The sequence below is a fragment of the Pelophylax lessonae genome, assembly GCF_965119305.1.
Source record: "Pelophylax lessonae genome assembly, chromosome: 11".
Classification (NCBI taxonomy): Eukaryota; Metazoa; Chordata; class Amphibia; order Anura; family Ranidae; genus Pelophylax; species Pelophylax lessonae.
The window spans coordinates 183449300-183473235 of NC_138778.1; the positions used below are offsets into that span (position 1 = coordinate 183449300).

Sequence of the window (23936 nt, forward strand, 5' to 3'; positions counted from 1 at the left end):
TCCGCTGTCTGCACACTCTCCATCCTACTGCACAACACCGGGCCCAGCTCCCCGCAGACACACACTCTCTCCCCCTCCCATAAACCCGTCACTGGGCGTGCTCCCCTCCCCCCTCACCTCCGATCACACAGCTGCAGCATCATTCTCAGCAGCACTTGTCCGGCGGCGGGAACGGGTGGGTGGGGACAGCCCCACCTTCCAGTACAAACAGAGAGCAGGGGGCGGGACCGGATCACAAGCTAGAAATATGATGGATGGAAGAAAAGGGGGGGGGGGGCGCAGGCTGAACGGAGGAGCGATAGGAGTGGTATTTCACTGCTACCCCTGCCAATACTTTTGCGCCCCCCCCTCGGCCCTGCGCCCCCTGGCGGGCACCGTTCTGGGCAACCCCACGGTACGCCCCTGCTGGCTACACCCATGGGCAGTCCCAGGGGGTATACTCCCTCTTTCTGCTATAGTCACTCAGTTTTTGTTACAAACAGTGTCAGGAGAATCATAGCTCCACAGGGGGGGGTGGGTGCTGTGTCAGTCAATGAACATCAGAGAAATGGATTTTACGGTAAGTCAAAAATCACATTTTCTCTTTCGTTCATTGACGGACACAGCTCCTGTCATTCTTGACCATTGGGACATCCCAAAGCAGTGTCAAACATGAGGGGGTGGAAAACAGCAAAAAAAAAATTCCCAAAACTAAACAGTAGCCAACCGTGGCAACAGGGGCTCAACCAAAAACAACTGGAGCCCACCTGGAAAAAAAAAAAAAAAAAAACACAATACACCCTCAAAGAAGATCCGGTCCTCTCTTGCAAAAATCATGCAGCCAAAGGAAGCATCTGCAGATGCCAACACATCCATTTTATAAAACTTTGTAAAAGTGGTGCACCGACAACCAGGTGGTCGCCTTGCAAACCTGCATCAATGACGCTTGATGACAGAAGGCCCAGGAGACACTAAGCGCCCTAGTAGAGTGCACCTTGACAGGGAATGGAGGAACCTGACCCCTCATGGAATAGGCCTGAACCATGTGGAAATGGTCGCAGAGGAAGGGGGACAACCCTTTGCGAGGTCCATTCATGAGCACATATAGAGAGTCTGACTTCCTGAAAGACCATTTAGCTGCCAGATACACCCTAATTGTCCGGATCACATCCAAGGCATGCAAGGCAATTTCCTTTGGATGTTTAGGGCCGGGGACACAGGGAAGGCAACAATGTCTTCATTCAAATGAAAGTCAGATACCACTTTAGGAAGGAACGATGGACAGGGGCGAAGCACCACCAGATAATGAGAACGACAGGATACTGCCACCAGTTCTGACACCCTGCGCGCAGAGGGGATAGCCACCAAAAAGGCCACCTTCTGGGACAGCGTAAGCAGGGGAATCTCCAGAATATTTTCAAAGGCTTATGTAGAGCTGAAAACACCAAATTAAGATTGCACTGGAGGAACCAAATGTCGGACACCCCTGAAGAAAAATATGCACCAGGGAGTGTGTGGCCAAAGTTTGTTTTTCAAAAAGACTGCCAAGACCGATACCTGGCCCTTGATGGTACTCACAGCCAATTTCTGTTTATCCCCCCCCATTGAAGGAATGTTAACATCCAAGCCAACGAGAAGGAGCGAGGATGAACCCCAAGAGACTCACACCGCACAATGTACGTCTTCCACGTACGATGGTAGATCTTCCTAGAGGTAGATTTCCAAGCTTTTAACAACTTAGGAATCACAGACTCAGACAAACCTCTATCCTTTAGCCCCTGGCGTTTAACAGCCAAGCTGTCAAAGCCAGAGACTGTAAAGCAGGATGGAAGATCAGTCCTTGGGACAGCAGATCCTCCCTGAGAGGAAGCTTCCGAGGAATGTCGGCGACCAGCCGCACTAGATTGGCGTACCAGGCCCGATGAGGCCAGTCCAGGGCCACTAAGATGACCTAAATCCCTTCTGCCTCAATCCTGCGTAGGAGTCTGGGCAGAAGCTTGAGAAGAGGGAAGGCGTAGATTAGACGATACTGACCCCATGGGGCCACCAGCGCATCTGTGGCATCTGCCAGAGGATCCCTTGACCGAGCCACAAACCTCTGCATCTTTCTGTTGAGCCAAGATGCCAAAAGATCCACCTCGGTGGTGCCCCACCGGAGACACAGCTGATGAAACACCTGCTGATGAAGGGACCACTCCCCTTGGTCCAATGCCTGCCAACTTAGGGAATCCGCCTGCCAATTTTCCACTCCGGGAATGTGTACGGCGGAGAGGGATGGAACAAACTGTTCTGCCCACCTTAGAATGCCGGCTACCTCCAGAGCCGCCAGGACACTTCTTGTGCCCCCTTGGTGATTGACATAAGTCACGGCCATGGCATTGTCCGAATGAATGCGCACTGTGCATCCCTGAAGACGATCCGTCCAATGATCCAGACACAGTCTGATCGCCCGGAGTTCCAAGACATTGATTGGTAGTCTGGACTCTATCGTCCAGATCCCCTGAGCAGAAAACTTGCTGAGGACGCCTCCCCAGCCGGAAAGGCTGGCATCCGTGGTGACCACAATTCAAAACAAGGGGAGGAAGGATTTTCCCAGCTGAAGCGCCGTAGAGCGTAGCCACCATATCAGGGACTCTTTGTTCCCCGCTCAGCCGGATCGGATTGTCCAGAGACTGCGGAGTCTTGTCCCATTTGGTCAGAATCTCCCTTTGCAGGGATCACGTATCGAACTGTACAATCGGAACCGCCACGAATGTAGACACAATCAGGCCCAGCACCAGCATGCAAGTCTGGAGGGATGACAATTTGTTGGACAGCAGAAGGCGAATTTCAGCCTGCAATTTCTGGAGTTTGTCCAGAGGAAGGAGCACTCTGGCTACAGTCGAGTCCAGAATCAGGCCCAAATAGTCTAGCTTCGTGGACAAAACCAGGGCAGACTTCCGAAAATTCAGAATCCAGCTGAACTCCCGCAGAGTTCGTATTGGGATCTCCAGGTTCTCCCCCAGAGATACGGGTGAGGGTGCACCTTCATGCAGAAGGAGCCTTGTCCGCGGGTCTGGAGAAGCCCGCTCTCGGCTTCACAGACCAGGTTTGTTTGGATCCACCAGAGGAGTCCCTGAAAGGCTTCGAGCCCTTGTCCGAGGGACAAAAAAACGTGAACTGAGAAGGAAGGTCCACGTCTACGACAAAGTTCCTTGCCCTTAGTAGGCTGCGGAAGAAAGGTACCCCCCCTGAGACCTTTAATGATGTCATCCAGGGTAACTCCAAACAGACGATCTCCTTGAAAGGGAAGATCAGTCAAGGCCTTTTTTAGAAGTCTGGTCAGCAAACCAGCATTTGAGCCAAAAGACACGCCAAAGGACCACCGCCAAAACAGAGGCGAGCCATTAGGGGAGCCACGTCCAAAGAAGCATCATAGATAAACTGCAGCCCCTGGACCAGCTGGTCCACCTGCTCAGCAAAGACAGGAGGGAGCTGTTCAACCTCCAGGTCATGACGTAGGAGCTTAGCCCATTCAGTCAGAGTTTGCGACACTAGGGCAATGGTAAATACCGGCCTCATTGCCGAACCAGCTAAGGTGTACATAATGTGGAGGAATCATCCTCACTATCAGAGGATTCCAGGCGCGTGGTCGCAGACCCAGCAGGGTGACTCATGTCCACCTTGGTCCAACAGATTCAGGATCTGATGAAACAGATGAGGCAGGGGAAGGTGGGGGGCGCTTTTTGCTAGCCCGTCGCCCACAAGCCACCTCCACCCGGGACAAAAGGGACTCCAGGACCGCCGTCAGTGCATTGACAAATGGTTGGGACCCGCAGCCTCATAGAGGGGATCAGGTGGGGAAACGTGCTCCAAAGGCTCCATGATTCACCAGGGGGACCCCACAAAAAGTGTAACACACTGCTAAGGGACAACCTACACTGCGCTGGCAGCACCAATCGGTCGCCAAGCACAAGACACAGAGCCATCCTCAGCAGAGAGGCAGAGGACCCCACCAGACTCACCACCTGCCGGCACAGGCACCTGCAACCACCAGAAGAATCTGCACTACACGTGCGGCGATCAGGAAGCTGCATGATCCAGGAGTCAGCACCAGAGGATAAGAAAGGGGCTCCCGCCGCCGAAAACACCACCCACATGGCTCCACGGTCAAGACGGCTGCTATTTGCATTGGTAAACCACAAGAAAATGGTCGCCGGACTACACAAACATATCCGCTGTGTATAGAAACATACAGGCTACAACAAAATAGGGGCCCCACAAGGCATACAGGGACCCAGAATAGGGGGGACTAGGCCTCAAGACAGATCCAGGCAGGACAACCCCCCCCCCCCCCAATCGGTAATTTGGTCGCCGGTGGCACACCGCCCGGCCCCCATTGCCATTAGCATCCTGCCCCCACCCCCAGAAAGTGGCCAGACCACCAAAAAAAATACATTGGCAGCGTATGTGGAGGGGGGGTGGCAAGATGAGGGACTTGGCAAGGAGGGGGTGCCTGCAGGAAGGATGGGAACCTGGGGGTCTGACCGTCCCAAGGAGGGGCCCACGTTCACCCCAAAACCCTCTAGGGGTAGAGGGGGGGGGGGGGGGACAGCTACTCACCATAATAGGAGCCAGGTGAGCACCCCTCCAGACAGATCCTCCTTTCCATCGAAATGGAGGCTGTCGGCCAGGAGGAACGCTGCGACTCAGGCTGAGGCCAGGTCATATGCGACCTCACAAGATGTTTAACTCGCCGGGCCAGCCCCTGTCCGGTGGGGCTATATCACAGCCGACCTAGCGCAGAGCTGAGGCCTGCCCGCGCTTGCTGGCCAGATTGGGATGACCACTGGATCTAGATTATCCAGCCCATTGCCCAGTCCGGCAGTTGATAGTAGATCTCACCGGAAAAATCCAGGAGGAAAAAAATTTCTATCTAAAAATTTTGCCAGGACCAAAGATCCCAGCAAGGAACTAGGTCCTTATTCCTGACTAGGCAGTAAAAAAGAGTGACTATAGCAGGAAGAGGGAGTATACCCCCTGGGACTGCCCATGGGTGAAGCCAGAAGTTTTTTCTGCCTAGTGTACTCCTGTATGGGGCAGCATACCCAATGGTCAAGAATGACAGGAGCTGTCCGTCAATGAACGGAAGAGAAAGGCAATTTTAATTACTCAATTTTCTGCTTCTGCAGCAGTTGGTACTCCCCTACAAGCCAACGGTGGACTATTCCTCAGCATCCCTGAATTAAGGCCAAAGCAGGGTACGTAGCCTTGCACTGAAAGTATAACTAAAGGCAAAACTTTTTATTTAGGTTTTGGGCAGAGTGGAGATGGATTAGAACATCTGCCAGTTGCAAAGAGTCAGGAGGTCAGAATACTTCAAGTAAAAAAAGCAGTCAATAGCACAAGGGACTCTTTTAAATGAACGCGAGTACCATCACAATTATTGTTCCTGCATATTTTACATATGGGATAACCGAGACACTTACGATGTATGGACTGTTTGTCACATGTCTCTAGACGTCCCATCTGAGACTGAACCTCGTGGACATGTCTATAAGAGAAAGGTGGGTCATAGTAAATAAGAAAAAAGTAGTAAAATATAGCTAGCAGTCATGCAACATGCAACAAAATAAAGTTGCAAAAAACAAGCATATAGACCATATTGGCTGATATGCTTTCTTTTTTGTGCTTTGCTTTAAGTCATTGCACTTTATGTATTTGATCATCAATAACGTTTTTGGACTTTGGAGGTTCGTATTTGTTATGCTGCCCATTTTTTTGAATGAGCAATAAAAACCTGACAGGGCCTGACACCTTATAAATATATAAAAAAAAAGAAAAAAAAACAATTTCTGGCTGGAGAGTCACTTTAATGTTTACAGGGAACCTTGCATAAAAATGCAATGTCTGCTTATTACCAAGCCACCGACTCCTGAACAAGATCACATCATTAAACCGGAATAAAAAAAAAAAAAAAAAACACAGTAAAAATCCTCACCTTACCCTCCAATTCTGATGCACTTGCCTAGAAGAGGATGATGTCACTGTGCCCCATCTCGGATCCTTGAAAAAACTGAAAAACCTCCAGCTCAGGAGTCCATTCTTGTGGCTTTTGGGATCCTCAGCTTTAAGCCCTTTCACATGGCCCGGATCCAGTTTTTCTTAGCAGGGGATCTATACGCTGATCCCCTGCTAAGCTGAGCAGCTGGATGAGGATCTGCTTATGTAAACTGGACACAGCCCACTCTGCTCTATGGGCAGTTGGATATAAATGGACCGGCTTTCCATTTACACCCCACAACCCTGATTCAATCTGGCAAGATGGAGGGGAACAGATCCCATTCTGTTTGGTTTTGAAGCAGCAGATCAGAAGTAGCCACATATAAAATGGACACAATTGGTGAATGGAGGGTCTGATCAGATTCACCTGGAAAACAGACAGGTGGACCCAATCGGACCTCTTGGGTGAAAAGGGCCTTACCAGGAGTCGGTGTTAGGACATTGACATTGAGGCCTCATGCACACTGGATGTTATTACAGCTGCTGTTTTTGGTGTCAGACATTTTTTTTCTGCAGCCAGTAAACTCCCCAGCATGTTACCCTATGTATCCATGCACACATAGGCTGTTATCAGTGTTTTTTTGGCAGGGGCGTTTTCTGGCTGGAAAATAAAATCCAGAACTAGTGGGTTTAAAGAGGAGTTTTTCCAACTGTAAAAATGCTCTAACTCTGAAAAACACAGCTGTTCAGCGTTTTTGAGCCATAAGCTTTTGTAAGAGTGTAGTTTTGCATTCTAAAAAAAAAAAAAAAAAAAAGCTAAAAAAAAAAAACCCTAAAAAAAATGCTACTGCAAAAACGCTGCAAAATGAATTCTGCAGCTACAGCTTTCTACAGCTAACGCTACCGGCATTTATAACGTCCAGTGTGCATGAGGCCTGAATGGAAGGTGAAGGTTTTTACTTCCATTCTTTCATTTGCTTTCAAGTAGAATTGAGGCCAACACTTTTTTCCCCCATTTTGGATAGAGTAAAGCTGGATACACACTATACAATTTTCTTTAGATTTTTTTCCTTTAGACTTACCAAAATCATAGAATATGAGAGGTCAGACCTAAACACTTTCAATTTGTATACAATCAGGCAGGCCCTTGCACTACATAGTTGAAGGTAAAGCCTCATACACACGCACCGATTGTTGGCCGACCGATCGGCCGTCTTTTGTCCAGTGTTGTTGTGTTGGTTGAAATGTGCTCTAGACTGCACACTAATTTTTTCGGCCAACAACAACCAACTTTAGAAGTGATGTCATGTGCTGGTTTACTTTCCGTGTGTTTTTTCTTCTCTGAGCATGCCCAGTCTTGCTCATCTGGCTTTTGTCAGCCGAAATCTGTACTGATTGAGGAATAATCGGCCGTTCTGTTGACGGACAACAAAAATTTTATAGCCTGCACAGTGCACACCAGATTTTTTTCGGCCGAAAAGTCGCAGTCGGTTGTCGGAAGCATCATACTAACAAGCCTACAATCGGGCCGATCAGACGTTGGCCGAAAATTTACGGCCAACAATCGGTGCGTGTGTACGAGGCTTAAATCTAAAGGAAATCTGACAACAAAAGTTGTATAGTGTGTATCCAGCTTAAGGAAGGGTTTTAACCCGTGTGTCATATATTTATTTTTTTGCCTTCTGTATCACCTCCTGTCCCATAGCCAAACCAGGAATTGAAAGGAAAGTGTTCTAAAATGAACAAAATCCCAGGTGTCCCCACTGGAAGATTTCCCCTCTAGTCCTGTTTTGATGAGCACTAAAAAGTTGGAATTTTGTTTAATTCCACTGGGACAAAGCAAGACGGTGACTCTCGGTCACTAGAACTAGTGTCCCCCATTAGAAGATTTCCCCTCTATTCCTGTTCTAAAGACAACCCAAAATTTGTGATTTTCTCTTCACTCTCAATAATAATAGTAAGCAGGCCAAATAAAGAGGGAAATCTTCCGAACGGGGACACACAGACAGTAATAAAAACCTGACAGGTGTTCCAATTCCTCTCCACGCTTTTCAAATCTAAAAATAAAAAAAGTTTAAGTTTAGTTCTGTTTTATAGTATAGCTAAAAGCTAAATATTTCTTTTAGTTTTGGAGTGTAGAGGAATTAGTAAACCGGTCAGATTTTTATTGCTGTCTGTGCCCCCATTAGGGAGATTTGCCCTCTCTATTTGACCTGCTTACTATAATTACTGAGAGTTAAAGACAATCACTAAATTTTGGGTTGTCACCAGAACAGGAACAGAGGGGAAATCTTCTAATGGGGACACTAGTTCTGGTGACAACACCCTGTTGTGGCTATGAAACAGGAAGTGAAGGTAAATCTTCCCAATGGGACACAGATCTACTTTAATCTGTTTTCAAGGGGTGGCTAGCTAATAAGAGGGTCATGCACGGTCATATGTGCAGGCTCCATTGGGTGGGTCATTCTAATCCTGGATTCACTACCTAGTAGAGCTAATGCATTAAAATAGGAGAAGACAGAATCTGGAGCTACTGTGCATAATAACCAATCATCTATTTCCAACTTGTTCAGTTAAAGCGGTAGTAAAGCCCGCTTTGTTATTTCTACCTACAGGTAAGCCTATAATAAGCCTATATAATCACCATGCCCCGGACGACGTCACATCTGACGAAACCGGTCAGGCTGTACCGGACACCACGTTGATCACGCCCCTCTGCACGCCGGCTTGATACTTCTCCGCGGGACGCCGCGGTTTTACTGTCTGCATGTAATAGTCTGCCTAAATGTAAGTGTTACCTAAATAAATACTTTTTGTTGTTTAACTGGATTACGCTATGGTCTCCTTCAATCTTCTTCCCTATGTGTATGGCATTTCATATCATTGGAACCTTATTTGAGCATATCGTTTCATCTGTCTACACTCTGGAGTCTAATGCCTCGTACACACGTGCAGATCGTCGGCCGAACGATCGGCCGTCTTTTGTCCCCGGGCTGTCGTGTCTGTTGAAAATTGCAAAAGACTGCACAAGAATTTTGTCTGCCGACTACAGCAGACTGCAGAAGTGATGTCATGTAATGGTTAACTTTCCGTGTGTTTTTTCTTTTCTGAGCATGCCCAGTCTTGCAAATCTGCTGTCTGTCGGCCAAATTCTGTACTGACTGGCGAACAATCAGCCGCTCTGGTGTCGGCATACAAAAATTTTAATGCCTGCACGACAGATTCTTTTCGGCCGAAAGTGCGCTGTCGGCTGTCGGAAGCATCATACTAACAAGCCTACAATCGACCGATCGGTCGTCGGCCAAATCTTTTCGGCCGACAATCTGCACGTGTGTACGGGGCATTAGTGGATTGCTGGTGTATGGATCTATGCCTATATCCCTGTATGTATGGAGGCAAGAGTTTAAGCTGAGTTCTCTACCAAGCCTATTGTGGCCTGTCCATTAAGTTGGAGGCCCATTTATTCTGGTTAGCAGCCATCTCTTACTACCTTTCCTCTTGCCTCACCACCATTTGGGATTCTGCCTTTGGATCACAGCTTTCCATCGATTATCCATTCTGGGACACACGTCTCTTATGGACTCTTGTGTTTTTTATATCTATGTCACTGCTCACGTGTTTATGAATAGATGTGACAATTCATGAGACCGTTTTGTGGTTATTAGCGCTACACTTCTTTTTGATACAAGCCTATAATAAGGCCTACCTGTAGGTAAAATGAATATCTCCTAAAACTGTACTGTTTAGGAGATATTCACCCTGCATGCAGCTGCTGACGTCCGCGGCACGTGCGCTCTCAAGGGGCCCGGCATAGCTTGTGCTCTCAAGGGGCCCGGCATAGCGTGCGCTCTCAAGGGGCCCGGCATTACGTGCACTCTCAAGGGGCCCGGCATAGCGTGCGCTCTTAAGGGGCCCGGCATAGCGTGCGCTCTCAAGGGGCCCAGCATAGCGTGCCAGGACTTCAAAGCTTCTTGCTGGAACCAAGGAACATCATCGAGGCTGCGCCCACTTACAGCGCCAGAGCCTGCGAACCCAGAAGAAAGGCAGGAGCGAACAGGTCGTGACCGGGCGCCGCTGCAGGGGCTTCATTCTAAGGCATTTCATAATGTGCTAGTACACCATGCATACATTATGCCATTGTCTTGCAGGTTTTTTTTTTCTTTCTTATCAGCGGTTTACAACCGCTTTAAAGCAGAACTATACTTTTCTGCAGCACTGCAATGTCCCAGAGCTCCCTGCTGGCATCTTTAGCCTGGTGGTTTCTGGGCATCGATCCCCAACTTTTTCCAGCGGCTGGACCGAGATGACGTCACTCCCGTGCATGCGCAGTTCATTCAACTCGGCATTGCCGAAATGAGCTGCATGGGCACAGCTGCTCCAGATTCTGTCTGCTCCAGTCTTAGGCCTTTCACACGGGCTTTCCACCCGGCGGACTTTGTTTTGCTCAGCAGGGATTGATCCCCACTGAGCAGGCGGATGACAGGTCCTCCTCTCTGCTTACTTTGCAGAGACAGACCTGTCAGATCCCTGCTCTCCTCTAAGGGAGATCGGATAAAAATGGACCGCCTGTCCGTTTTCATCCGATCCGATCCTCCAGACAGATGGAAAATAGGGTTTCCATCCCTCTGGATTTCACGGACAGGATCGGATCGGATAGCAGCAGGTGTCAGCGGAGATGTCACTGCTGACATCCGCTGCTCCAAAGGGAAGCATGGATCATCCGATCAGGTCTGCCTGAAAAACTGACAGGCGGACTGGATCGGAAAGCCCGTGTTAAAGCCCTGGCCATGAAATCCAGATGGATGGAAACCCTATTTTCCATCCATTTGGTGTATCAGGTCGGATAGGATCGGATGAAAATGGATAGGCAGTCCGTTTTCATCCGATCTGCCACAGAGGAGAGCAGGGCTCTGATAGGTCCGTCTCAGCACAGTGAGCAGAGACGGACCTGTCATCAGGGATCGGCAGAACACCAGTGTTAGAGCTCTTTCACACAGGCGGACCGTTCAGATCCGACTGTCCGTTTTTTTTTGGCGGATCTGAATGGTCCCCCATGCATCTCTATGGGGCATCGGATGTCAGTGGAGACATGTCCGCTAACATCCGATCCGTCAAATCTGGATAGATGGAAACCCTATTTTCCATCCATCCAGCGGATCGGATGGGATCATATGAGAACGGACCGATTTCCCCCATAGAGATGTATGGGGAACTGACAGCTGTGTCTCCGCACACAGCGCGGAGACACAGCTGTCATCCTCCTGCTCAGCGGGGGATCGGCGGATCGATCCCCCGCTGAGAAAAACGGAGTCCCTCCGACGGACAGATAGTGTGAAAGGGGTCTTAAAGGATCCTTAGTAAATTACCCTCTCTGAGTCAATGGACAAGATGAGGAGTACCAGGAAGCCTCTATCTTTATAAAGCCAGCTCTCATATTTCTATGATCACAGGTTCCCTTTATAGTAGAACTAAAGGCAACTTTCTTTTCATTTTGAATAGTGTAAGGGAGGGTTATAAATACTGTCAGATTTTTTTTTTTTTACCATAGGAGAGATTTCCCTTCACTTCCTGTCCCATAGCTAAACAGGAAGTTAAATGAAATTCCTGGGTGTCACCACAACCAGTGTCCCCATTGGAAGATTTCCCCTCTCTTCCTGTTCTGGTGACAACCCAAAAATGTTACTTTCACTTTTAATGATAACGGTAAACTGGACAAAATGAGAGAGTGAATCTCCCTAATGGGGACACAGATAGCAATAAAATCTGACAGGGGTTCTAATCCCTCTCCACTCTATCCAAATAAAAAAAATGCCTTTAGTTATATAACTAAAGGCATTTTTTTTTTATAGAAGTTCAAAGCAATCAATAAGAATATATGTATATCTCCTAACACTATGCCAGTGCCCACTGCCCAGGCTATCAGTGTCATGCCCCATTCTACCCTATATAAATCCTGTAATATAATAATAATAGTTCCCTGTATGATCTCAGCTAATCTCTGTGCTCCCCTTCCTTTACACATCTATCAGAACACACTCCTGTCAGCCAAACTCACTTGTTACTCTGATGATAGAGAGCCTCCATGGCTCCCAGCTCCTGTCTGCAACCACCACTCAGCGCTCGGCACTCGATTACTTATCAATAGGTAATCAGCTGCTTTTTTCTTTCTCCACTTTGGTCGGCACACGTCATCACTTCCGGGTTCCGGCAGGGCCCTACCGCTGTCGGCCTGTCTACATTAGTGCCTGTTTGCGTTCCGTTGTTGAAGTGAGCGTACGGCAAGGCAGCGCATTGTCTGACTAGTTTATTTCCTCGGATTCCTCAAAAGTCACTGCAGCATGATGAAGTTATTGCCAGAGAAGGTGTATGCGGTGTTTTTTTCAGGCAGTACTAGGACACCTCCCAGTGGGGTATAGTGGGTTGCTAAACAGTAGTTAGGTGGGTTTTTGTAGCTGAAGGTGGTAGAAAGGTGAAGAGGGAACCTGTGTGGCACTTTAGCTTCTGTAGGACTACAAGTCTCAGCATGTAGCAGCCTAGAAATAGTGAGGTTTTATGTTAGAGTAATTTTAGGCCAGCCTGGGCAGCTGTGGTGTGTGTTGCTTTACCTGACTGGCTATAGGTGCTATGTACAGCTGCCCATAGACTTATATGGCTGTGCTCAGCGGTGCCCCGGGTAAAAGGCGGTATTGTTATAACTGTGAGTATAGCATACGGCCATAGTTGCAAACATTGTCAAATACATTTTAGGGAAACTGAAATCTTTTAGGTGGAGGAAGGAAAAAAATAAAATAATATAGTTGCATAAGTGTGCACACCGTTAAAGAGGAAGTAAAGTCCCCCAAAAAAACAGAGAAAAAAAAAGCCCTGTAAAGAGAAAGGCATAAGGAGCGAGTATGCATCGCATACTCGCTCATTATGTAGTACTTACCTTAAAACGAAGCCCCCGCCGTGCCGCCACCTCAGCGACAGGGCGGCGACATGTCCTGCCGTCCTGCTTCCGGGTTCGCGTCCTCCGGCCATCTGATTGGCCGGAGGCAGGAGCCGCCATTCACGGCACTGAGCTCTGAAGGAACGGCACGGGTGGCCGTTCCTTCAGAACGCCTGCGCCGATGACGTCATCGGCAGTATGCACTCTAAATATCTCCTAAACGGTGCAAGTTTGGGAGATATTTATAGCACCTATAGGTAAGCCTTAATATAGGCTTACCTATAGGTAAAAGTTTGTGAGGTGGGTTTACAACCTCTTTAAACTAATACTTGTTGAAGCACCTTTGAGTCTATGATGAGTCTATCAGCATGGCACATCCTGACTTGGCAATATTTTCCCACTCTTCCTTACAAAAACACTCAAAATCTGTCAGATTGCGGGGTATCTCCTGTGCACAGACCTGTTCAGATCACCCCACAGATTTTCAATCAGATTTAGGTCTGGGCTCTGGCTGGGCCATTCCAAAACTGTAATCTTCTTCGGGTGAAGCCATTCCTTTGTTGATTTAGATATATGCTTTGGGTCATTGTCATGCTGAAAGATGAAGTTCCTCTTAGTGTTCAGCTTTCTAGCACAAGCCTGAAGGTTTTGTGCCAATATTGACTGGTATTTGGAACTGTTCATAATGTGGGTATGGTGTTCTTTTGGTGATGTACAGTTGGAAGCTGATTGCCACTGCTTTCAGAGGGACATCGGTCCCGAAGAAGAGAGGAGCATCTGTGCCCACCAGTGCCACCTACCAGTGCCCCATCATCAGTGCTGCCCATCAGTGTCACCTACCAGTACCTATCATTGCCCATCAGTGCCACATATAAGTGCCACCTACCAGTGCCCTTCAGTGCTGCCCATCAGTGCCATCTATCAGTGCCCACCAGTGCCGCCTTATCAGTGCTAATCAGTGTTGCCCATCAGTGCAGCCTATCGGTACCCATCAGTGCTGCCTCATCAGCGCACATCAATGAAGGAAAAAATTACCTGTTTGCAAAATGTTATAACAAACTATAAAAACGTTATTTTGTTCAGCACAGAATAAAATTCCAAGTAGTGATTAAAGTGGAGTTCCACCCTAAATTTATACTTACCTCCATCTTCTCGCTCCGGGTCACCTGAAAAACATGGATAATCGCAATTCTTTTTTTTTTTTTACTTACCTCGTATAGAAGAAAATATACTTACCTTACTTCCTTCTTCCTCCCCTCGGCGGCCACGGCGATTCGTCACTTCCTGGCTTTGCAATGATTCCTGGGAGCTGAACGTCATCGCTCCCAGGAATCAATGCGCCTGCACCGATCCCGACGCCAGTTCCGGTGCGCGCGCGTCATTCCCTTCTAAACAGCTTCTGGGTATGCGCACCGGAAGTGACGGCGGGGCCGGTGCAGTGCATCATGGGACCGAAGAAGACGGAAGAGGACACAGAAGAGGATCGCGCTGGCTTCAAGCTGCCCACACCTGAGATGGCAGCGCTGGACAATACTTTTTCAAGGTGAGTATTTTTCTCCTAAAAGGTAAGTGCAACCCGGGACAGATCAGAGGCTAGCCATTGTGGAATGTACTAGCCCTGACTGTCCCGGGGGTATTTTTATTAAAAAATGTATTCCCAGGGTGGGACTCCGCTTTAAATACCACCAAAAGAAAGCTCTGTTTGTTTGAAAAAAATTATAAAAATGTAATTTGGGTACGTTACATGGCCGCACAATTGTCATTCAAATTGCGACAGCGCTGAAAGCTGAGAATTGGCCCGGGCAGGAAGGGGGTTTAAGTGCCCTGTAGACAAGTGGGTAAATGATGGCAGGTGTGTACTGACTCCTATTTAACATGAGTTGGAATGTGTTTGCTAAAGCCCCGTACACACGTAGCGATCGTCGGCCGAACGATCGGCCGTCTTTTGTCCAGGGCTGTCCTGTCTGTTGAAAACTGCAAAAGACTGCACATGAATTTTGTCGGCCAACAACAGCCGACTGCAGAAGTGATGTCATGTGATGGTTAACTTTCCCTGTGTTTTTTCTTCTCTGAGCATGCCCAGTCTTGCAAATCTGCTGATTGTCGGCCAAATTCTGTACTGACTGGCAAACAATCAGCCGTTCTGGTGACGGCCAACAAATATTTTAAAGTCTGCACAACAGATTCTGTTCAGCCGAAAGTGCGCTGTCGGCTGTCGGAAGCATCATACTAACAAGCCTACAATCGGCCGATCGGTCGGCGGCCGAATATTTACGGCCGACAATCGGTACGTGTGTACGGGGCTTTTGTTCTGAGCACGTCTACATCCTCAGTTTTAAGAGGGTGTGCAAACTTATGCAACCACATTCTTTTCGTTTTTATCTTTCAATTGAGTTGTACAGTTTATAGGTCACATTAAAAGGTGGAAAAAGTTCTGCAATGATTGATCTTTGTCTTATTTTTTTGCATCACAGAAACCTGAAATTTTAAAGGGATGTGTAGGCTTCTAATGTCCATTGTAAGTTGACCTTTCGTAAGATGTTACACCCATATTCAGAGTATAACATGTTGCCAACAGACCGACCCCCAATCCCCAATCTGACAGCTAGCGTGGATCTTCACCCGTCCACCCCCCCCACCCCCCCCCCCCCCCCCTCTGCTAGTTGTCACAATTTTAAAAATAAATGCGGCCGAATGGGGCTCTGCCTGGCAGCGTCACTCGTTCACAGTCCTGTGTAAATGGAAAGTCCCGACAGCCTTTGCATCATTCAGCGCTGTGGTGGTTCATTCTCTCTTCATGTCAGATTGTATCTCCTTGCTCGTGGAGGGCACACAGATACATTGACAGGTCTGCAGGAGACCTGCATGCCACCAGCGATCTGCTGATCATCGGTGCAATGTTTTAGAGGCTCTAAAATCACAGAATAATAAATGCACATTTTCTTACCTGTAAAAAATGTGCATTTATTATTTTTTTGTTAAAAGGTGAACTTATCCTGACGCATCTACTCGTAAAATCATTCTTTAGGGTCTTTTTTTGCCCACTTTTTTAAAAAAAAAGTTCAAAAACGCACAGGGGATTTCCACATCTCCCTTTCATATGCAAAACAAAAGATTTCAGTGGTCTCCCGGCTTTCACTTTCTAGTGCTGCTGCTCTGGCTGGCCTCCCACTTCACTTGGAACCTGCCCATTTATATTGGGTTACCTGTCAGTGTGGAATTTCCCTTGCTCTACTTGCATCAGCACTAGGGATGATCGAACTTTTGAAAAGTTCGGTTCGACCAGAACACCCGAACTTCCCGAAAGTTCGGCCCGGATTTCAGAACCCCATTGAAATCAATGGGACCTGAACTTCGGTAATCAAAAAACACCATTTTGAAGCCCTAAAACCCAATAAATGCCCCTAAAAAGTGCCTAGGTTTCTGGGTCATGCCCCAGGGACTATTAATCATACAAAAAAAGTTCTTAAACATTGTCATTTTTGATAGGGAGCCAATTATTGAAAAAATTATTGAAAAAAAAAAAAGAGATTTCTTTGGATTTAGTGTCTGGGGGGGTCTAAAAAGTGTACCTGTGAAGTTTCAGCTCTGTATCATGTCCAGAACCAGAAAAAAAAAGATTGTTTGTATTAGAATTGCAGTAGAGCAGGATAGTGGCTCTGTGGCTCTGCTATTTTCACACCTGGCCGTTTTTGTTGCAGGCGTTTATAGGGCTTTTTTGTGGACGTGTTTGGGGGCAGGCATGACATCTGAACTTCTGTGTAGGGGTATATATACACACACACGTATGTATATATACACATACACATATATAGGTGTGAAAGTAGCAGAACCCTATGCCTGCGCTACTGAAATAATTAGCAGGCATAGGGCTACGCTCCTATCACACCTATATGTGTGTATGTGTATAAATACATATAAGTGTGTGTGTATATATACCCCTATACAGAAGTTCAGATGTTATGCCTGCCTCCAAAGACGCCCAAAAAAACGCCCAGGTGGAAAGTGAAGAGGTTTTTTTCATACGAATTTTCCCGTACGACAGAATTCTACTTCAGAAGTGATGTCGTGTGTTGGATTGTTTTGTGTGTTCTTTCGTCTCTGAGCATGCCTAGTCTTGCTCTTAAGATTTTTTTACGTCGAAATCTGTACTAATGAGACGAAAATCGGACGTTGTGTTGACGGACAACAAAAATTATATAGCCTGCACATCAGGATTTTGTCAGCCGAAATTTCGGAGTCGGCTGTCGAAAGCACCATACTAACAATCCGAAAATCGACAGATCGGTTGTCGGACGAATTTTCCCATCAGATTTTCTTATCGTGTGTACGGGCCTTTAGGGTTCTGGTCTCCCCCCTTTTTTTTTGCCCTCACACTTCAGACCCTTGTCTGTTCACCATTCAATCTCACAATACACATTGTACACCTCATAGCACCCTGCTGCACTGGCCCACATCCTGACTCCTGTCTCCCAGGTGGAGCCCTAAACTCTAGGCTGCTTCCTAATTCAGGCTCCATTTACACCTATGCATGTTGCTTTTAAACGTTTCTGCAGTGCTTTTTGTGGATTTTTTTTTTAACTGGGTTTTGCGATTTTTAGTCTTTTTTTAGGCCAATTTAAAAACACCAATCACGGCAAAACATGGTAAAAACACACTACATGCTTTTCTGCAGCTTCTCCATTGAAGACTATTGAACCAAAAAAGCAAAAAAAAAAGCAGCCTTTTGCATTTAAAAAAGTCCCTGACCCTGCACAAAAATGCATTGATGTGAATGTGTTCTATATGAACCCATGTTAAAAATAATGTCCAGCATTTCTGCAAAAAGCATGAAAAAACACATTGGTGTGAATGAAGCCTGAAAGTGGTTGTAAAATCAGAATGTTTTTTATCTTAAGGAAAAAGCCTTCTGTGTGCAGCAGCCTCCCTAAGGGCTCTTTCACAGGCGGATCTGATCGGATGCTCCATGCATCCCTATGGGGCAGCGGATGTCAGCGGAGACATATCCGCTGACACCCGCTGACGTCCGCTGACACCCGCATCCGATCCTGTCCGTGAAATCCGGACGGATGGAAACCCTATTTTCCATCCGTCCACAGGATCAGATCGGATTAGAGCGGACAGGCGGTCTGCTCTCATCCGATTCTCCCATAGAGATGCATGGGGCTTTGACATCTTCCTCTCCGCACACAGAGTGGAGAGGAAGATGTCACCTTCCTGTTCAGTGGGGATCTGTGTTTACGATCCCCTGCTGAGCAGCACAGATCTGCCTACAGAGGTGGACCGTGTGAAAGAGCCCCATCTCTATCCAGCAATGTTGAAGGAGTGTCTCAGCTGCCTGGGACTCTCCCTCCTCATTGGCTGAAACTGCAACGCGGCACTGTTGGCTCCCAATGCTGTCAAAGTCAGTGAGCCAATGAGGAGAGAGAGGGGGTGGGGCCGGGCCACAGCCCCGTGTCTGAATGGACACAGGGAGCTGCGACTGGGCTTCCCTATAGCGAGCTGCTTGCTGTGGGGGCACTCAACAGGAGAGATGGGTCAGGAGTGCCGAAGAGGGACACGGGAAGAGGAGGATCGGGAAAACAAGACTTTAGTTTTACTTTAAGGTTTCAACACAGCTGCATAGTCAGCGTGCTGGTTGACATTAGAAACGTGGACCAAGGTTTGGAGAAGCCTTCCCTCCAAAGTCTCCATAAAGCTTCCAGGGGCTCCATGATGTATCAGTCCTTCACTTTCAGTCAGTCTTCACTTTCAACGTAAGGAGGGGTATGTCTGTATATTAAGAACAGTGTACAGGTAAATATGAGGGATGATATTAACCACTTAAGCCCCGGAAGATTTTACCCCCTTCCTGACCAGGGGGTTTTTTGCCATTTTTTACTGCGTGACTTTAACGGACAATTGCGCGGTCGTGCGACGCTGGACCTAAACGAATTTCATGTCCTTTTTTTTCCCACAAACAGAGCTTTCTTTTGGTGGTATTTGATCACCTGTGCGATTTTTTGATCATGCGCTATAAACAAAAAAAAGCGTAATTTTTGCAAAAATAACAATATTTTTCACTTTTTTTTATATGAAATTCCCCCAAAAAAATATTTAAAAATCAAAATTTTTTAAAATTTTCGGCCAATTTGTTTTATGCTACATATGTTTGGTAAAAAAATCGCAAAAAGCGTATTTTGATTGGTTTGCGCAAAAGTTATCGCGTTTACTAACAAAGGGAAAGATTTTTGTCATTTTTGGTGTTTTTTTTTTTTAACGAGTAATGGCGGCGATCTGCGATTTTTTTTTTTGCGGTACTGCGACATTGCGGGGGACAGATCGGACCCTTGACTGACATTTTTGACACTTTTGGGGGTACCAGTGACATTAATGCAGTAATCAGTGCTATATATATGCACTGTTACTGCAAAAATGACACTGGCAGGGAAGGGGTTAACTGTATTGGACAGGGAGGGGTTAAGTGTGTCCTAGGGGCGTGCTTCTAACTGTAGTGGGACATGGCTATTGGTGTAAAAACAAAGATCAACGGTTCTACATAGTAGAACCGTCTGATCTTCATTTTTACACAGGGAGAACTGACAGGCGGCTTGTTTACATAAACCGCTCTGTCTTTCTCCCGCTGTACCGGCGATCGTAGTGTGACCGGTGGACATCGGGTCCGCCGGTCACACGCACGCACTCCTCCCTGAACGAGCCGAGGCAGGCACGCGCCTCAGCGGGCGCGCGCTCGCCCGCTATTGGCTCTAAAAGGAGTGACAGGCGAGCGACGTAGATCTACGTCACTCTGCCTGGCCGGGGCTGACTGCCGCAGTAAATATACTGTGCGCAGTCGGCAACCGGTTAATAATGGAGCTATGGACGAGGCAGAATCCCTATGGGTAGAAGTTAAAAGGGAAAGCACTATAGGGAAGGTAATATTGGGCGTATGCTATAGGCCCCCCAACCAGAGGGAGGAGGGGGAGGCGGAACTCCTTTTACAGATAGGATTGGCAGCAAGGATGGGAAATGTTATTATAATGGGGGACTTTAATTATCCAGATATAGACTGGGCAGAAGGAACCGCACACTCAGCCAAGGCTCGGCAGTTCCTAAATGTTTTGCAGGACAATTTCATGGGTCAGATGGTGAATGCACCAACAAGGAACAATGCGGGTCTTGACCTACTGATTACCAACAATACAGACCTGCTCACGGATATAGAAATACGGGGCAACTTGGGAAACAGTGACCATAGGTCAATACGTTTCAGTATTAATTACAGTAATAGGAAACACAAGGGTAATATAAGGACACTGAATTTCAAAAGAGCCAATTTCCCAAAACTGCGCTCGCTGCTAGAAAATATCAAATGGGATAGAACCCTGGGAACAAAGAACACGGAGGAAAATGGGAGTGCTTCAAGAGCATACTAAACAAAGGGATTGACCAGTGCATTCCAAAGGGAAATAAATTTAAAAAAGCAAAACTAAACCCTGGGTGGCTAAACTCCAACATAACAATGCATATTAATACTAAAGAAAAGGCCTTCAAAAAAAGGCTGAGGGGTCATTGGCAGCATTCAAGCATTTCAGTGTAATAAGAAATGTAAAGACAAAATCAAGGTGGCTAAAATAGAACACAAGAGACATATAGCGGAAGAGAGTAAAAAGAACCCAAAGAAATTCTTTAAGTATATAAACAGTAAGAAAGCGAGGCCAGAACACATTGGCCCCATAAAAGACGACAAAGGAAATTTGGCCACAGAGGACAGGGAAAAGGCGGAAGTGTTAAATAATTTCTTCTCTTCAGTCTCCACAAAAGAATCGGGGGGGCTACACTAACCCAGCTTGTAATGCTAAACTAAATAATACACCTCAGGAAGTACCACCATGGCTAACAGCTATTACTATCCGATAGAGTGCACCAAAATAATCATTGTTCTAAGTAAAAAAAATGTTCTAAAATGTACACTGGCTAAAGTACTGTACTGAGGCGGGACAGGCAGCAAAAAGCAGCACTGCAGGATGTGCATGTTTGTGGATGGACAGTGGGCCACTATCATGCAACAAATTAAGGGCTATGTCCACCTTTTACAAAAATAGTGAATGCACATATATTTCCATAAAAAAAAAAAAAGTATTTTTATTTATTTTTTGCAAATTAGTATACAAAGTATTGCGATTAGTGGATCTCTGGTGCAATCCCTTCAGCTCTATGTCCAAACCGAGGTAAAGATTTTCAGTTATCGAGGTGGAGGAAGTGTCATTGGATTTTGTGACAATAGCTGTGAGACAAAAGAACCTCAGCATGCTGTAACAGACTGGTGGGGTCCCGTCTATTTGCACCATGTTACACCCCAAAGATGAGTGTAAGATGGTCCAAAAGGCAGCATTTAACCAATGGCTAAGCAACACTTTTGCACGTAAAGCACTTAGGGCTCTTGCATACGGGATGTCTAAAAAAGCACTGTTGTTAGGCATTCAGGTTTTTTTACTGATCTAGATTTAGCCCAATGTTTTTATTGGGCCTGTACACACACGTGCGTAATCTTGCGTATAGCTCAGTAAAAAAAATAATAATAATCTGTGTTGCAATCAGTATTTTTATGTGTGTACTAGTGTATACATACAAATGAGTGCATTTGCCACCTTCTCTTGATAGAAATAAAAAAAAAAAGCCTGAAGAATTTTTTTAAGCATGCATACACGCATATACTATACAGCCTATCCTCCTGTTCTCTACCAGGAATATCGGATGTTCATACATCAGTACTCCTGTGCATGTACCCTAAATGAGTGTGCATATAGAAATTGTCACATTTTTCTTTGTTTGACAGTCTAAGTTCACCTTTAGTAACATGTTACACCTGTATGTAGGGCATAACATGTTACTTATGCCTCGTACACACGTACCGATTGTCGGCCGTAAATATTCGGCCGATTGTATGCTTGTTAGTAAGATGCTTCCGACAGCCGACAGCGCATTTTCGGCCGAACAGAATCTGTCGTGCAGGCATTAAAATTTTTGTTGGCCAACACCAGAACGGCCGATTGTTCGCCAGTCAGTACAGAATTCGGCCGACAATCAGTAGATTTGCAAGACTGGGCATGCTCAGAGAAGAAAAAAGACACGGAAAGTTAACCATCACATGACATCACTTCTGCAGTCGGCTGTTGTTGGCCGACAAAATTTGTGTGCAGTCTTTTGCACTTTTCAGCGGACAGGACATCCCTGGACAAAAGACGGCCGATCGGTCGGCCGACGATCGGTACGTGTGTACGAGGCATAAGTGTCCCCCGTAACAGAGGGTGTTGGATTCTACCCCCTACACACGGTGTCACTTTTTAAAAACAGCACACAGCTGCATCAATCATTCACTGATATCTTTGAGTGAATGAAAAACACTACAACCATACAAATAGGGGCACAAAGCTGGAGGAAGACTGTGCAGGAGCCTGACATTGCACCTGTGATCAGCTGATTGAGGGTGCAATGCTCTGTAAGCTCCTGGGGGGAAAAAAAATGCACATTTTTTTATTACCTACAAAATCATGTGCATTTATTTTTTATTTTTTTAAATAAACTTAGTCTTTAATTCCCCCAAAAGTATTTTTAGTAAAGAAACTTGATTTACTATGAGCCATCGCTGGTTAAATAAGGAAGCAGTGATCACTTCTTCATTGAATGCATTTTGTCAGTCAAAATCTTTCTCAGATGCAATGGTAATCTGTCAGTGAGGCTGGGTACACACTGGTGCGAGAAACCCTGCAAATTCTGTGCGGGTTCCTGCATTGCACCTGAATCGCAGACCGTTCACACTGACATCTACAAACCGCTGCGGGTGACAATAGAAAGTAATGACACCCCCAGAACGGTCCGCAGATCACAGTGCAGGAATCAGATCACATAGGTGCACCATTTTAGTCCGAATGCAATGCAAATTCATCCATACAAACTGTATAGCTGAATTCGCATCGCACAGACATTGCATGTAATCTGCACCGCAATGCGGTGCGAATCACATGTGATGTCTGTGTTCGCACCAGTGTGGATCCAGCCTAAAGGTTCCAAATACACACAAAAAAAATTTTATGTGTAACTCCACTTTTGTTGAGAAAAAAACATTTCCCTCTGGGTGACTTAGGGTCCTTTCACACGGGCGCTCCGTATGTGAATGACACTGCGGATGTCAGCGGAATACCGTCCGCTGACATCCGATTTTCCTCCTTTCAGTTCTGTTCCGTTTTTTCGAATGGAACAGAACCCTATTTTTTCATCCGTGTAAAAAACGGAAAGGAAGGAAAATCGGATGTCAGCGGTGTCATCCGCTGACATCCGCAATCCCCATAGACTTGCATTATGTCCGCATATCATCCGCAAACGGATGGGATCATATGCGGGCACACGGAGCGGATGACACAACTGTCATCCGCTCCGTGAAAAAAAAAAAAAAAAGTCCCGCAGCGGACTAAAGCAGCGGAGCGGCCGTGTGAAAGGACCCTCATGTATATTGCAGTGATTTTAACAAACTTTGTTGCAAATTCCTATCTTTTGTTATTGTGAAGAAATAATTGCTTGTTTGTCTGTGCCGCTGTGCTGAGTGGGTCTAATGGGAGTGGTTTTATAATTATCTATCAGCTGTGGCAGCTGCAGGGCTCTAATGAGGAAAGCTGCTGGGCCTGCATCCCTTTAGACATGTTCCTATTGGGAGTATCTCACAAAAAATGACATTTTTGTTGCAGGGGATGCCAGAAATCTGACTTGTATCTTATGCCTCGTACACACGTTCAGATAATCGGATGACTTACCGTTCGCATTTTGTTGCATGATACTAACATCGAATTCAACAATGCGTACAAACCGTATGATTTTTGTCGTACGATTTGGGAAAAGCTTCCTGGTTGCTTAGCTACGTATTAGATGGTGCAAAACAAAAAAAATGGCAGCCAGGCTTTTTCCGCGCTATTTTAGTGTTTATGATCATGCGCGGTCTTTGTAGATCGATTTTTAGCGGACGCATAGTGTACTGATGAAACGATTGTCGTTCGCGGGGCTATCGTGCGAC

General features: G+C 46.5%; 1 protein-coding gene and 1 long non-coding RNA gene across 3 annotated transcripts in view; one reads left to right on the plus strand and one right to left on the minus strand.

The window, feature by feature from the left end:
• GOSR2 (golgi SNAP receptor complex member 2) overlaps positions 1–12175 on the minus strand; it is a 34251-nt gene extending 22076 nt beyond the window's left edge. For both annotated transcript variants that reach the window (XM_082271586.1, XM_082271585.1), the window contains exons 1-2: positions 12017–12175; positions 5448–5512 (exon numbers count right to left, since the gene is read on the minus strand). In XM_082271586.1, the coding sequence (XP_082127712.1) occupies positions 5448–5512; positions 12017–12045 (94 nt within the window). In that variant the 5' untranslated portion in view covers positions 12046–12175. The remainder of the gene's footprint in view (positions 1–5447; positions 5513–12016) is intronic.
• Positions 1–23936, plus strand: part of LOC309566442 — a 476925-nt gene that overhangs the window by 302149 nt on the left and 150840 nt on the right. The gene's annotated exons all lie outside the window — the stretch shown is intronic.